The sequence below is a fragment of the Vulpes lagopus genome, chromosome 5, assembly GCF_018345385.1.
Source record: "Vulpes lagopus strain Blue_001 chromosome 5, ASM1834538v1, whole genome shotgun sequence".
In the NCBI taxonomy this organism is placed as follows: Eukaryota; Metazoa; Chordata; class Mammalia; order Carnivora; family Canidae; genus Vulpes; species Vulpes lagopus.
In genome coordinates this window covers 127,652,254-127,668,734 of record NC_054828.1, presented here as the reverse complement: position 1 = coordinate 127,668,734, position 16,481 = coordinate 127,652,254, and the positions used below count along the sequence as shown (strand labels likewise).

The 16,481-nt window shown below is 43.1% G+C and overlaps 1 protein-coding gene across 1 annotated transcript in view; it reads right to left on the bottom strand.

The window, feature by feature from the left end:
- MBOAT2 (membrane bound O-acyltransferase domain containing 2) overlaps window positions 1-16,481 on the bottom strand; it is a 125,856-nt gene that overhangs the window by 8,411 nt on the left and 100,964 nt on the right. Inside the window, exons 7-10 of the mRNA XM_041756859.1 lie at window positions 14,700-14,883; window positions 9,769-9,961; window positions 9,291-9,394; window positions 5,493-5,557 (exon numbers count right to left, since the gene is read on the bottom strand). Of these exons, the coding sequence (XP_041612793.1) occupies window positions 5,493-5,557; window positions 9,291-9,394; window positions 9,769-9,961; window positions 14,700-14,883 (546 nt within the window). The remainder of the gene's footprint in view (window positions 1-5,492; window positions 5,558-9,290; window positions 9,395-9,768; window positions 9,962-14,699; window positions 14,884-16,481) is intronic.

Genomic DNA, 16,481 nt, shown 5'->3' with positions numbered 1-16,481 from the left:
TAAAGGGATTATCACCATTTTCTCCTTATATGTTATCAGGGTCGTCATGGAATTATCCCGAAGACATTCCCAATATGTAAATGACCTTTCAGGGCCCCTTTAATGACTCTTTCACTGGGGACTGGACCCATCCCATCAAGCCACAGTCTCTCAACTCCCCACCTCTATGCCTCTTCGGCCACCATCTATGACCACCTGGAACCTTGGCCCCACTTGGAACTACCACCATCTTCCCACCCTTCTAGGCTCATCACACAAGCCTCCCCCATAAAAGCTTCCTCTAGATGTCAGAGGTTCCTCTGGTCCCCTATCTCTCCTTCTTCCCTCAATAACTATCCCCTCCTGCGTCTTCACTTCCTTCCTACCGTGTAGATTCCATGATCCACTATTTACTATTCCCATCAAAATTCTTGATGTGTTTGTTTCTTTTTCCTTTTAACTCACCTACCTATCAAAATCCTAACCCCAGATCAACCACACTTTCTACCTTCCCTACTCATAACCTCTGAATTCATGTGCAGAATATCATACAACACTGGAGACTTAAAAAAAAAAAAAAAAAAAAAAAAACACTGGAGACTTTGGTCCTAAACCCATACTTCTTGCTATCAGTTGAGCCTCAACCTTGCAGGTAATCCTTGTTTCCCTACACAGTTCATTCTCCTCTTCCTAAAAACAGCTATTGGATTGAACCATTTTAAATTGTCTTTTTTTTTTTTTTTTGTAAGTCAAAAGCAGGTAAAAATCAGCAATCCCATGAGATCCCAATGAATACTTCACAAGTTCCCCCCTTTCTTATCTCTGGTCCTATCACTTTTTCCCACTTGCCCTCCCACCCTCACAACAGGTAACTTTGCCTCCAACTTTATCGAGATGACATAAACCATCAGACTCCAACATCTCATACCAAAATTACAAAGTCAGCTGCCTCCACACATCCCTTTCTCCGTCCCTGGTTCCTCTTTCACTTGGACAATCCCTGCACCTGTCTTCTTATATCCCCTCCCTCCACCTTCCTAGGGACCTCATGTGTCCATCAGCCTCTCTCCCCCTCTACCATATTTTCACACAGTCTTCAGATACTCTAACTGGTAAACATGTGTCAATCTCTCCATTTTATTTTATTTTTTTTTAATCTCTCCATTTTAAAACAAAATTAAACAAAACAAAAATCCCTCCTTCAACTACTTGTTCTCCTCAGCTATGACCTTATCTCCACCCTCCTTCCTTGTACAGGTAATAAATGCCTTCGGATTATATAACCTGGCTTTAATGTCTACCCCTCCCTGGAAACTGTTACTGAAATCATCGATAAACTCCCGTGTTGTTAGAGCTGATGGCACTCGGGAGTCCTCCTCTTACTGCACATCTTCAGCAGCATTTAATGCTGATTTCCTTTAGAAAAACTAACTCCTTTGTTCTTTACTTTCTCTTATCCTGTGCATTCTCAGCAAGAGTGATACTGCTCCCAAGAGGATAAAAACCAGTTCTTAGTAACAAAAAAGTCTTACTCTTCTCACATATAAAGCACATATATACATAGAGTACACACACGGATATACGGTATATGTGATATAACGGTTCATGGGGGGTTGATTAGGAAACACATGTCTCAAAGTCTCTGTAGGTCCAATAATGAACACAAGAGTTAGAAACACTGCCACATATTTATACATTCATCAATTTCCAAAATTAGCCGTTTTTTCTTCCCCTTCCCCATTTATTACTGACATTATTATGAGAATTTCAGAGCAAATGCCAGATGTCTTATTTCACCTGTAAATAGTTCAAAATTTATTGGACTTTTAAAAAACCAAGATCAGACCTAACAAAACGAATTATTACTCTTTAACATCATCTAATACTCATTTTGTGTTCAAATATCCCTGATTGTTTAAAAACATGTTTTCCCAGTTGTCTGTTCAATCAAGGCCCAAACACGGTGCACACAGTGCGTTTGGCTAAAATCCCTTTTAATCTCGAAGAGCTCCTCTCTGACCCCGGCTTTTCCCATGTCCTTTATTTGTTGAGAAAAATTGGGTCATTTGTCTTGTAGAATTTCCCACTTCTGGATCTGGTGTGTTTAACTTATTTCCCTAAACTCTATACTCCCTCTAAATTTAGCAAGATCAAGAGACCTACTCGGGTTTAAGCGTCTCGGCAAATACTTGAGAGACGGGGCTGTACCCCCCCCCCCCCAGCATCACACCCACAGGCGCTTAGCGACCGACTGTCCCACTTGTAGGGACGAACCCTCAGTGATGCTAAGGTGCATTGGTGGGTCCATCCTGACCCATTCATTATAAACCTGTCAACCCTTCACCTTAAGTTTTAGTGATTTCTACCCTTGGATTAATTCTCCCAAATTGGCAAACTGATGTCCCTTTTTGGTTTTCTTCTTCTCTCTCTGGCTCCTCCTCCTCACCTGCCTCTTCCTCTCCCAGTCTGTAAGCACAGGTGATCCTGTGGAACAGGGGGGTGCAGAGGGGTGTGGGAGGTTTGGGGGGTGTCTCATCCCTTCTGGGTCTCTCAGTGCTCTTTCATGACTACTCTCTGGTTTCTCCCAAAACTTGAAATGCTACATGCTGACAGTTCCCCAATTAGGATATCGAGCTCAGCAGTTGAGGCTAGTGCCTGGTCATTTATGTGCCTGCTGGGCAACTTAGTTAAGTCTGAAATCTGAACACACAGTGGCTTTCCCTCCAAACTTAGGCTTGTTCATTGTTCCTTCTCCCAGTGAAAGGCATCGCCATGACACTGGTCCCGATTCATGACTCATTCTCTCTTGCTGATGTCGATGTAACACCGAGCACTGCTGAGTCTCTGGAACAGCCCACCCAGGTGTTTAGGTCTTTCCAGCCCCACTGGCCCTACCCTGGTTTAGGGCACCATCACCTTGGATCAACACAACACTCCGAACAGACCACTCTGTCCCACGAGAGCAACTCATTCTACCTGATGTAGCCAGATCCTCCCAAACCACAGCTGTGATCACCTCACTTGCCTGCGTAAAACCCACCCAGCAACACTCCATCGCTCTTGTAAGAGCTCCAAACCCCCTATATGGCCTCTGAAACTGTCTGAGCCTGCCTCTGACTTCTGCAGGCTCATCTGTCACCACTCTCTGCGTTGTGAGCCACACACCACTTCTCACCCCAAGGGCACCCCTCCTTCTACTTGGAGTGCCAGGCAACATCTTCCTTATCTTTTAGGACTCAGCTTAAGGCATTATTTCCTTCAGGACCCCTCCCTGACCTATCTCACCTGAGTTGGAGCCTCTCTTGTAGCACGCACACACCCTACACCTTTCTGACCACAACCTATCCTTCTGTGTCCCTGTAGCCCTCATTAGATTAAAGCTCCACAAGGGCCCAGATCACACCAATCTTACTTATTAGATCCCCTAATTAGATGGGTATTATTAACAAATAGACTTCAATACCACTCTTGGAACATCACATCATAACTCATAAAAGCAAAGCATGGTATGTAAAGTATCACATGGTAACTAACTTGTAAATGATCTACTCACCTCTATTTGTTGAATTCTCAAATTGGAAATCAAGTCCCAACGAGCTGTTCCATTTTCATCATATCCTCTGAAACCAAAGCCTGCAGCATTATTAATTGCATCAGCTGCAGTAAACAAAGTGAAAAGACAGTATTAAGAATCCATGTAACAATCTACCACATTCTCCCAAAACATATGTTACTATATACTAGGATTTTTTTATTCTGAAACAGTAAAAGTAGATTTATTTATGCTTATTTTTATCTGATATTGTAACAAAATGAGCCTTGATCCAGTTTCTAGGATATCCTAACCGGTTTTAGGCTATTTCCTTGTATTTAGGATAGGAGTTGTCAAGTTTGTTTCTTCTAATACAGGACTCTAGTCTTTTCCAATTGGTCTTTAACTACATATCCTCAAGAGGGCACTCTCCCAGCTAGCTACAGGGCAGGGTACATCTCAACACAGCAACAGTCAGGTTTACTCAGACGTGACTTACCTAACGTCCATGCAAAATAGTATTTGGGTCTGGCGGCCAAAAGAGAGACATAGAGATAGACAACTTTTGTCGGCCACGAGGCTGTAGCTTGAAAACGCTCATCAATGTTATACTCCACAGATAATGTTTTAGAGATGGTCAAGTGAAATAATAAGGAAAGTCCACAGATTAAGAGTTTCTGAATAACTGCGATCTGAAAGGACAAGACAGGATTTCAAAAGCTTAATCCATACCTCTTCTAATTCATTTGACAAACTACTGCCAGGTTAATCTTCCTGAATGCAATATGAACTTTCTTACTCTCCCTTAGTCAAAAATCATAAACTGTGTGGAGCTCAGCATTTCAAACCCTCAGGGTCTCACAGCAGGAACATTTCCAGCCTTTTCTCTCTGACTACTCCCTCTGGGTTAGGACTCAAGTCACACTAGAAACCTGAATTTGTGTTTTCAGCTAAAAAAAATATCTGAGGGATGCCTGGGTGGCTCAGTGGTTGAGTGTCTGCCTTCACCTCAGGTCATGATCCTGGGGTCCTGGGATCGAGTCCCACATTGGGCTCCCCACAGGGAGCTTGCTTCTCCCTCTGCCTGTGTCTCTGTCTCTCTCTCTTTCTCTCTCTGTGTGTCTCTCATGAATAAATAAAATCTTAAAAAAAAAAAAAAAGATCCTCAACTTGTCACAAAATAAAAGACATTCCCCAGAAAAGGCTGCTTTCCACAGAACATGCTTAGTGCTGTACCATCACAGGGTAAATATCTCATAAAATAAACTCGAGGTAGAGACCCATGTCTCATTGGGAAAATGGAGACAGAGTCGCTGGGAGTTTCTATGCAATTTCCTAATGTTGCTGGGCTTGGGCTGCCTGTACAGACCTCCCTCCTCGTCCTTGGCCAACTCCTAGCCCCTGATCCCAGCACCAGCAAGCCCCTCCCGGTGCCCACCTGCCCCTGCTGCTCACTCTCCCTGCTGCTCCTCACTACAGGGAAAGGCCCCTGTAGGGGACGCTGCTGTGCATCTCACAAGCTCCTGAACTCTCTGGCTGAGGAGACTGGGCCTTTTTGTCTGCCGGACTCATCTTTGTGTCCTGTACCTAACAGGACATTTGACAGAAACATATGTCAAATGGAAATATTTTAAAACTGGAACTGTTCTGGAAACTCTAGGGCATCTGCATAGTGGTTGTGTGGCTACTTTGTTTTTATTTAACCACATCTCCAGTGAATGAGAGGAGGACACTGATGATCTCAGGCCTCGGAAAGATGCTCGGGAGGGCGGCTGAGAGGCTGGCGGTAACTGTATCTACCACCTGGGCCGGAAAGGTCTCGTGTTTGATAGACTCTTGCTGCGGGAGGATGTTAACAGTATTTCCTGGCTGACATCGAGGTCACAATGTCACTCAACACAGTGTTAATATAATCAAGAATCTAACTCAGTGAAGCTCAAGTATTATTAGATATCGTGGCACAGCTCCTGAAGGCACATACCTTTTGAGCCAAAGAGCCGTCTGAATATTCCAATTATCAAGAAACATCTTGAAACTTGTTGACATCTGAAAAACAAAAGAACTTTTTTTCTTTGGCCAACAAAATAACGAAGCTTGAAATATAAGTAATAATGTTTTATTGTGCTAAAAATGTGTTACTTGGCATTGATGGTCATGTACTGGTCTCTTTTCTTAATATTGCTTTTCTAATACAGTAACATCATTGTGGAACTGGGATTTGGGTATTGTAAAAGCCATCTATAAGATAAAGGGATTATCACCATTTTCTCCTTATATGTTATCAGGGTCGTCATGGAATTATCCCGAAGACATTCCCAATATGTAAATGACCTTTCAGGGCCCCTTTAATGACTCTTTCACTGGGGACTGGACCCATCCCATCAAGCCACAGTCTCTCAACTCCCCACCTCTATGCCTCTTCGGCCACCATCTATGACCACCTGGAACCTTGGCCCCACTTGGAACTACCACCATCTTCCCACCCTTCTAGGCTCATCACACAAGCCTCCCCCATAAAAGCTTCCTCTAGATGTCAGAGGTTCCTCTGGTCCCCTATCTCTCCTTCTTCCCTCAATAACTATCCCCTCCTGCGTCTTCACTTCCTTCCTACCGTGTAGATTCCATGATCCACTATTTACTATTCCCATCAAAATTCTTGATGTGTTTGTTTCTTTTTCCTTTTAACTCACCTACCTATCAAAATCCTAACCCCAGATCAACCACACTTTCTACCTTCCCTACTCATAACCTCTGAATTCATGTGCAGAATATCATACAACACTGGAGACTTAAAAAAAAAAAAAAAAAAAAAAAAACACTGGAGACTTTGGTCCTAAACCCATACTTCTTGCTATCAGTTGAGCCTCAACCTTGCAGGTAATCCTTGTTTCCCTACACAGTTCATTCTCCTCTTCCTAAAAACAGCTATTGGATTGAACCATTTTAAATTGTCTTTTTTTTTTTTTTTTTGTAAGTCAAAAGCAGGTAAAAATCAGCAATCCCATGAGATCCCAATGAATACTTCACAAGTTCCCCCCTTTCTTATCTCTGGTCCTATCACTTTTTCCCACTTGCCCTCCCACCCTCACAACAGGTAACTTTGCCTCCAACTTTATCGAGATGACATAAACCATCAGACTCCAACATCTCATACCAAAATTACAAAGTCAGCTGCCTCCACACATCCCTTTCTCCGTCCCTGGTTCCTCTTTCACTTGGACAATCCCTGCACCTGTCTTCTTATATCCCCTCCCTCCACCTTCCTAGGGACCTCATGTGTCCATCAGCCTCTCTCCCCCTCTACCATATTTTCACACAGTCTTCAGATACTCTAACTGGTAAACATGTGTCAATCTCTCCATTTTATTTTATTTTTTTTTAATCTCTCCATTTTAAAACAAAATTAAACAAAACAAAAATCCCTCCTTCAACTACTTGTTCTCCTCAGCTATGACCTTATCTCCACCCTCCTTCCTTGTACAGGTAATAAATGCCTTCGGATTATATAACCTGGCTTTAATGTCTACCCCTCCCTGGAAACTGTTACTGAAATCATCGATAAACTCCCGTGTTGTTAGAGCTGATGGCACTCGGGAGTCCTCCTCTTACTGCACATCTTCAGCAGCATTTAATGCTGATTTCCTTTAGAAAAACTAACTCCTTTGTTCTTTACTTTCTCTTATCCTGTGCATTCTCAGCAAGAGTGATACTGCTCCCAAGAGGATAAAAACCAGTTCTTAGTAACAAAAAAGTCTTACTCTTCTCACATATAAAGCACATATATACATAGAGTACACACACGGATATACGGTATATGTGATATAACGGTTCATGGGGGGTTGATTAGGAAACACATGTCTCAAAGTCTCTGTAGGTCCAATAATGAACACAAGAGTTAGAAACACTGCCACATATTTATACATTCATCAATTTCCAAAATTAGCCGTTTTTTCTTCCCCTTCCCCATTTATTACTGACATTATTATGAGAATTTCAGAGCAAATGCCAGATGTCTTATTTCACCTGTAAATAGTTCAAAATTTATTGGACTTTTAAAAAACCAAGATCAGACCTAACAAAACGAATTATTACTCTTTAACATCATCTAATACTCATTTTGTGTTCAAATATCCCTGATTGTTTAAAAACATGTTTTCCCAGTTGTCTGTTCAATCAAGGCCCAAACACGGTGCACACAGTGCGTTTGGCTAAAATCCCTTTTAATCTCGAAGAGCTCCTCTCTGACCCCGGCTTTTCCCATGTCCTTTATTTGTTGAGAAAAATTGGGTCATTTGTCTTGTAGAATTTCCCACTTCTGGATCTGGTGTGTTTAACTTATTTCCCTAAACTCTATACTCCCTCTAAATTTAGCAAGATCAAGAGACCTACTCGGGTTTAAGCGTCTCGGCAAATACTTGAGAGACGGGGCTGTACCCCCCCCCCCCCAGCATCACACCCACAGGCGCTTAGCGACCGACTGTCCCACTTGTAGGGACGAACCCTCAGTGATGCTAAGGTGCATTGGTGGGTCCATCCTGACCCATTCATTATAAACCTGTCAACCCTTCACCTTAAGTTTTAGTGATTTCTACCCTTGGATTAATTCTCCCAAATTGGCAAACTGATGTCCCTTTTTGGTTTTCTTCTTCTCTCTCTGGCTCCTCCTCCTCACCTGCCTCTTCCTCTCCCAGTCTGTAAGCACAGGTGATCCTGTGGAACAGGGGGGTGCAGAGGGGTGTGGGAGGTTTGGGGGGTGTCTCATCCCTTCTGGGTCTCTCAGTGCTCTTTCATGACTACTCTCTGGTTTCTCCCAAAACTTGAAATGCTACATGCTGACAGTTCCCCAATTAGGATATCGAGCTCAGCAGTTGAGGCTAGTGCCTGGTCATTTATGTGCCTGCTGGGCAACTTAGTTAAGTCTGAAATCTGAACACACAGTGGCTTTCCCTCCAAACTTAGGCTTGTTCATTGTTCCTTCTCCCAGTGAAAGGCATCGCCATGACACTGGTCCCGATTCATGACTCATTCTCTCTTGCTGATGTCGATGTAACACCGAGCACTGCTGAGTCTCTGGAACAGCCCACCCAGGTGTTTAGGTCTTTCCAGCCCCACTGGCCCTACCCTGGTTTAGGGCACCATCACCTTGGATCAACACAACACTCCGAACAGACCACTCTGTCCCACGAGAGCAACTCATTCTACCTGATGTAGCCAGATCCTCCCAAACCACAGCTGTGATCACCTCACTTGCCTGCGTAAAACCCACCCAGCAACACTCCATCGCTCTTGTAAGAGCTCCAAACCCCCTATATGGCCTCTGAAACTGTCTGAGCCTGCCTCTGACTTCTGCAGGCTCATCTGTCACCACTCTCTGCGTTGTGAGCCACACACCACTTCTCACCCCAAGGGCACCCCTCCTTCTACTTGGAGTGCCAGGCAACATCTTCCTTATCTTTTAGGACTCAGCTTAAGGCATTATTTCCTTCAGGACCCCTCCCTGACCTATCTCACCTGAGTTGGAGCCTCTCTTGTAGCACGCACACACCCTACACCTTTCTGACCACAACCTATCCTTCTGTGTCCCTGTAGCCCTCATTAGATTAAAGCTCCACAAGGGCCCAGATCACACCAATCTTACTTATTAGATCCCCTAATTAGATGGGTATTATTAACAAATAGACTTCAATACCACTCTTGGAACATCACATCATAACTCATAAAAGCAAAGCATGGTATGTAAAGTATCACATGGTAACTAACTTGTAAATGATCTACTCACCTCTATTTGTTGAATTCTCAAATTGGAAATCAAGTCCCAACGAGCTGTTCCATTTTCATCATATCCTCTGAAACCAAAGCCTGCAGCATTATTAATTGCATCAGCTGCAGTAAACAAAGTGAAAAGACAGTATTAAGAATCCATGTAACAATCTACCACATTCTCCCAAAACATATGTTACTATATACTAGGATTTTTTTATTCTGAAACAGTAAAAGTAGATTTATTTATGCTTATTTTTATCTGATATTGTAACAAAATGAGCCTTGATCCAGTTTCTAGGATATCCTAACCGGTTTTAGGCTATTTCCTTGTATTTAGGATAGGAGTTGTCAAGTTTGTTTCTTCTAATACAGGACTCTAGTCTTTTCCAATTGGTCTTTAACTACATATCCTCAAGAGGGCACTCTCCCAGCTAGCTACAGGGCAGGGTACATCTCAACACAGCAACAGTCAGGTTTACTCAGACGTGACTTACCTAACGTCCATGCAAAATAGTATTTGGGTCTGGCGGCCAAAAGAGAGACATAGAGATAGACAACTTTTGTCGGCCACGAGGCTGTAGCTTGAAAACGCTCATCAATGTTATACTCCACAGATAATGTTTTAGAGATGGTCAAGTGAAATAATAAGGAAAGTCCACAGATTAAGAGTTTCTGAATAACTGCGATCTGAAAGGACAAGACAGGATTTCAAAAGCTTAATCCATACCTCTTCTAATTCATTTGACAAACTACTGCCAGGTTAATCTTCCTGAATGCAATATGAACTTTCTTACTCTCCCTTAGTCAAAAATCATAAACTGTGTGGAGCTCAGCATTTCAAACCCTCAGGGTCTCACAGCAGGAACATTTCCAGCCTTTTCTCTCTGACTACTCCCTCTGGGTTAGGACTCAAGTCACACTAGAAACCTGAATTTGTGTTTTCAGCTAAAAAAAATATCTGAGGGATGCCTGGGTGGCTCAGTGGTTGAGTGTCTGCCTTCACCTCAGGTCATGATCCTGGGGTCCTGGGATCGAGTCCCACATTGGGCTCCCCACAGGGAGCCTGCGTCTCCCTCTGCCTGTGTCTCTGCCTCTCTCTCTGTGTCTCTCATGAATAAATAAATAAAATCTTAAAAAAGAAAAAAATCTGAAAGCAAACACAGGCATATAGGTGTGAATACACAAAAATATTCAGTATATTTGGTAATATAACTTTTGGTAGTGGGTTTTATATTATACACACACAAAACACACATGGCTTATTTTTCCATTGTGCTTTCCCTATATTTTTCAAATGCTATGTGTATTTCACAGACATTATTTTTACAATAAACAATTTAATGTATCTATTTAAATCTGAAAGCTCGAGGGTGGGGGTGAATGGGTGACAGGCACTGAGGGGGGCACTTGACGGGATGAGCACTGGGTGTTATTCTGTATGTTGGTAAATTGAACACCAATAAAAAATAAATTTATTATTAAAAAATAATAAAAAATAAAGGGTTAAAAAAATGAAAAAAAATCTGAAAGCTCTGTCATGAAATTTTGTTCACAAATGATAAACCAAAAGAGTTACACAAGGGCAAAGAAGACAAAAAGATTTGCAAAGAAGATTCTGATGGGGGGAAAAAAGGCCATTCTTTATTATATCCTGGTAATGTTAAATCACCTTAGAAGAATCCAACTCATGGGGACACCTGGGTGGCTCAGCTGGTTAGGTGTCTGCCTTTGGCTCAGGTCATGATCTTGGGTTCCTGAGATGGAGCCCCAAGTCAGGCTCCTCTACCCAGTGGCAAGTCTGCTTCTCCCTCTCCCTCTGTAATCTCACTCTCTCTCAAATAAATAAATAAAATCTTTAAAAAAAAATCCAATTCATGGTGTTTTTGTATTTTTAATAGGCCAGAATATTTGAATCTGACTCAATATAGGGGAGATTATAAAACCTGCCAAAGGAAAGAAACAAGTGGAAGAAAGGAAAAGCTACATCCAGGTAATGGAACATAACAAAATACCTGGATTTTGAGTACCCTGCATTGTAATCAAACAGTATTCAAATTAATCTGCCAAAGAGTATTCCTATTTTCACACTTTCTGTAACAGTGCCCGAAGAAAGGGCTCAGAGGCAAGAGTCAAAGCACATACCAGAGTCACTGCATTTCTGAAAAAGCTGTGTTTGCTCTCAGGCGGCTCACTGGAGGTATTGTGTGCTTGAGGACTCTCTGCTGCAGCCAGCCCCCATTCTCACTTTCCTCAATGTTCTTTAAAGCTTTCTCCAGTATGGTAAGGCTACCTTTTCTTTACCCGTTCCCCAAATATCTAAGCTGTGCATTTGAGAAGAGATTTAAAACAAGAGAAAAAATTGGAATTGTAAATGCAGTGAGATGAAACAAATGGCCTCACACATTAACATAAAAATTGGGTGGATCATCTTAGTGTCACAATAAGCAATACTGCAGCCATTAGACTAGACCCAAGTTTCCAGGTCTCAGTTTAAAAACAAAAATTAAAGTAGCCTCTAGCTGATCTCAACGACCAGGTGGCACACACACCTGCCATAAGAGTCCCCACAAAGGCTCAGGCAATGTGGGGTCAGGTACCTCGGAAGGAGGGAGATGGGGCATGACCCCTGGTTCCCACGGCCTCTCTGCTTGGTCGAGTGCCACCCAGCCACCATACAGGCAGGAGGCCAGAGCTTAACTCTCAGAGAAGCCGAAGACCCAGGCTTAGGGACATGGGTCCAGAGTGGGGGACTGGGTAAGTGCTAGAATGAGAACGCGGTAACTCTGGAAGAAGTCCATATCCTAAGAGGTGAAATCCTCAGCCCCTGTGCCCAGGCCAGCTCCAGAAACCAGCAGTCAAGTTTGTATCCACCTCGTAAAATTGTAGGAGACCGAAGGATCCTTCACTAAGAAGGGACCCAGCTCCAGAGAAAAGTCCTACAGACATCACAACAGAGACTGACAAGTGCTCCCCCGGAGCCACCCTCCCCTTCTTGCACAATGATGGAATTTTTATTTGAGCACGTCTAGCTAAATTTTTATTTGACCACACAACCACGGTCCCCTCCACAGCCGAGTGTAGCCATGCGGTCCATGGATGTTAGCTCAAGTAACGTGCACAGCGCTGAGTCGAGCCAGCTTACACCGTGTGCTTGCATTTCCACCCCCAGGATGGCAGAAACAGGGGAGAGCCTGGATCCTCGACCCATGGAGCCACCACATTACTGACTGACCACTGATGCTTTGGATGTCGTGTGAGGGGAAAAAGAAACTTCTACCTCGTTTCAGCACCTAAACCCGTTATCTTATTTAGACCAAGATAATTGAGAATTCCAACAAAAAGGCCACTGGCTATCTGACTGCCCTACTTTGGATCATAAGAGCCTACATACCTGACGGATGCACACAGAGCTTCCAAATGCCTTGGAGAGATTTGTAAATAACTACCACTTCTGTGTGAACTTTGTACGTGTGGAATTTAAACTCAAAACATAGTAAGACAGTACGATAGCAGATTAAGAATATTTGCCACTGCCAACAACCTCTGATTTATGATGTCTACCACCTAAGAGAGGAAAAGTGGCATTTTATAAGAGTGAAACCCATTAAAATTCAGGGCCAGGTGACAGAATATATAAATGTGAATTATCCTTTGTTGGGTTTGATTTACTAGTACTCCAAAGTTTATAGCACTTGAGATTTTTTCAAATATTTTACATTATGTTCAGTACCTTGATTCCTAGCTTTCGATCCTCTTTCCAGAATTCCAGAATCTTATTCTGGAATATCAGAGCTATCTATATATAATAACCCTTTCTTTCTCCTGTGGCAGTGAGACCTCTAAAGGTCTCTAAAGGGTTAAGTGGTCAGCCTGAGACACAAAATAGTCAATGGGAGAGATGTGAATGTACTCAATTTCAAGTGTGAAATTCAACCCAGTATGATACGGCATTTATCAATTAACATTTAGCCAGTAATAGAAAGGATGAAGATAAAAGGACCATTTTGATATAAAACACAATGAGTCACATGGCAGAAAAGAGATAAAATAGGAGCCTTTGTGAATGTGTGCACCTTTCCTCACTCATGCTTCATTCTGTAATAACTTAGAGAAGGAAGGTGATCCTTTGCTCCAAGCCCCACATTCAGAAAAAAACACACTAGCCCCCTTTCTTGTCTCTCAGACCTTTTGATCGGCCCGTTTCTCATGGGACTCTTAAATTTTACCAGATCAAATCCAACAGAAACTCAGCCTACACAAAGCTTCAGAGTCTTTCTTGACACAGGAGCATCTATATCCCAGCAGCTCAAGGGAAATAAAGCTTATATTGAGCTGTGAGGCAATCCAGCACAGACTTTGTACTCAGGACTGTCGGGGTCTGAATTCCAGTTTCCTACTGCCAACCTGGGACATCTCCATCAAATTACGTAGGCCTGGTTTCCTCATCTGTTAAGCAGTGAACTACCTACCTTGTGTTGTGAGCTCGGAGAGAATAAGTGAAGTGTCCCCAGCAGGGCCAGGCAGGGGGGGGAAGTGCTACCAAAGTGGTAACTATTGTTAACTTTTTTATTGTGGGAAATCAGGAAAACTTCTATGGAAAAGGTGATATTTGATATAGACCTTTATTTTTTTTTTATATTTTACTTATTTATTCATGAGAGACTCACAGAGAGAGGCAGAGACACGGGCAGAGGGAGAAACAGGCTCCCCACAGATGTGGGATTCCATCCCAAGATCCCAGAATTAGGACCTGAGCCAAAGATAGACGCTCAACCACTAAGCCACCCAGGTGCCCTGATGTGGACCTTTGAAGAGGAGCAAGATTTCAACTAGTGATAATCAGGAAGAGGAGAGGGAAGTCAGGAGAGGAGAACACCCTGAATTAGCTGGAACTTCAGCAAAGGGAAGGAAAAACCCTAGGAAACTTGGCTGGGTCAGTGCTGCACACACAGCTTTCCTATAAAATACTTGGTAACTGTGAAGCACCGTTCTCACTCAGGAGCTCAGCATCGCTTGTTTTTGTTTGTTTGTTTTTAAGATTTTATTCATTTATTTGAGAGAGCAAAAGAGCACAAGCAGGGGGAGTAGCAGAGGGAGAGAGAGAAGCAGACACCCTGCTGAGCAGGGAGCCTGACACAGTGCTCAACCCCAGGACTCTGAGATCATGACCCGAGGGGAAGGCAGATACTTAAATGACTGAGCCTCCCAGGTGCCCCTCAGCACCGCTTCTTAAGTAACCTTAGTTTTGTTCTTTGAGCACAATCGTGCTACCAGGCATCACTACTAGGTGCACTGTGAAGAGTCATTTATCTTAAAAATAGTTTCAAAGACACAGTAAGTTCAAACCTTGAAGACATTAGTATCTTTAAGCAAACAACACAATCAACACATGCCATCAAGGCTCAGATCAATCTCGTGGGCTTACATTCGGGGACGGCTCTGCTCTCTCACATGGCATTTCCTCTTTCCCACTTGGACTTGGCTGTGCCCTGTGCTGCGCCCGGCCCTCAATGAAGATGATGTAGTCTCTGTAGGAGCAGAGCGGGCCCGCCAGGATGCCCATGAAGTTGCAGGTGTAGCTCAGGTACTCCAGGAGGCTCGGCATGCGCCTGTGGGTAAAACAACGCAGCTCGTGAGATGTGACACAAGCTCTCCGAAAATCCAGCAGCAATCATGGCCTTCCATCTTGTTGCTCTTCCCATTTCCTCAACAAAACAAGCTTTCATTTTCACTGGCATTCGTACGATAAGAATTTAAAAGATGAGGGTGCAGTAATGCTCAACAGTATTGCTGGATGAGAGCTTTCATACAGATCTCTGTGAGCAAGTACAAAGGGCTGCTACTGAATTTCTTCATTATAAAACAAACCTAAGACAGACCAGATATGGCATAAAGAATCATCCCTCACTAGCTCATCATTCACTCACTCAACAAATCCATGTGTGCACCAACTATGTGACCACATGCCCCAGGGTCTAGAGAGACTGCAGTAAACAAAACAGAGGAATATTCTGCATTCGCAGAGCTCACATAACAGATGCAGAAAGCAGATAATTAAAATATACATATAAAAAGTATTTGCAGAAGTGTTAGGTACTACGAAAATAAAGGGTTTTTATTATTATTATTACATTAACAAGTCAAAGAAGACCTCTTATAAGGCAACATCTGAGCAGAGACCGGAAGGCAGTGAGACAGGGAGCTGTGTGAGTATCTAAGATAAGGATTTCAGGCGGAGGGGTCAGTGCAAAATCCCTGAAGGAGGCAGTCCAGCAGCAGCGAGGCTGGTGTTGCTGAACCAGGGAGACAGGAGGAAAATCAGAGAGAATGGAGGTGATATTATCTAGGGCTTGCCTTATAAGTCATGGTAGGAACTTGGGACTTTACTCTGAATGCAATGAAAAACAACAGTAGGGTTTTTTAAAGACCATGTTTCCAAAGAATCCCTCTAGCCTCTGAGTGCGGACGGGACAAGGGTGGAAGTCAGAAGGCCAGGCAGGCACCACTGGGATCTCCAGGAGGAGGCAACAGTGGCTGGGAGCAGTGGGGGAGGCAGCACCCGCATATAGTCTGGTGAGACAGCCTGGTGGTTTGCCTGTAGACTAGATGTGGGTGCAAGAGAAAAAGGAATGAAGGATGTCTTGCAATGTTTTTCACTCAACTGCTTTGAGGTCTATCCAGGTGGCACATGGCATCTAAAGTTTACCGAGCTTTCTAGTTCTTAATGGAAGGAATCAGGTAAAAAGAATACCTAGCAACACAGGAGCCCATGTTGACCATATACACATCATACAGGTGAATTATCAGCCTATGTTTTTCTTTTCTTTTTTATTTTTCTTTTTCTTTTTTTTTTTTTTGAGAGAGAGAGAGAAAGAGAGAGAGCATGTGTGAGAAAATAGGGGGAAGGGCTGAGGGAAATAGAATTTCAAACAGACTTCCTGCTTAGCTTGGAGCCTACTGTGGGACTTGAACTCATGACCTGAACTGAAATCAAGAGTTGGACACTTAACTGAGCCACCCAGGAGCCCCTTATTTATTTTCTACTTTACTAAGTCTGCTTCCCACTGACAATTATAAACTATCATAAATAGAAGAACTACACCTGAGGATGGGAAGCAGGCTTCTGGAAGATGTTACGATCCTTCCTTCCTCTGAGAAGCGGTTTCCTTAAAAAGCACAAACACTCTTCTGTGGCCAAGAGAAGCTC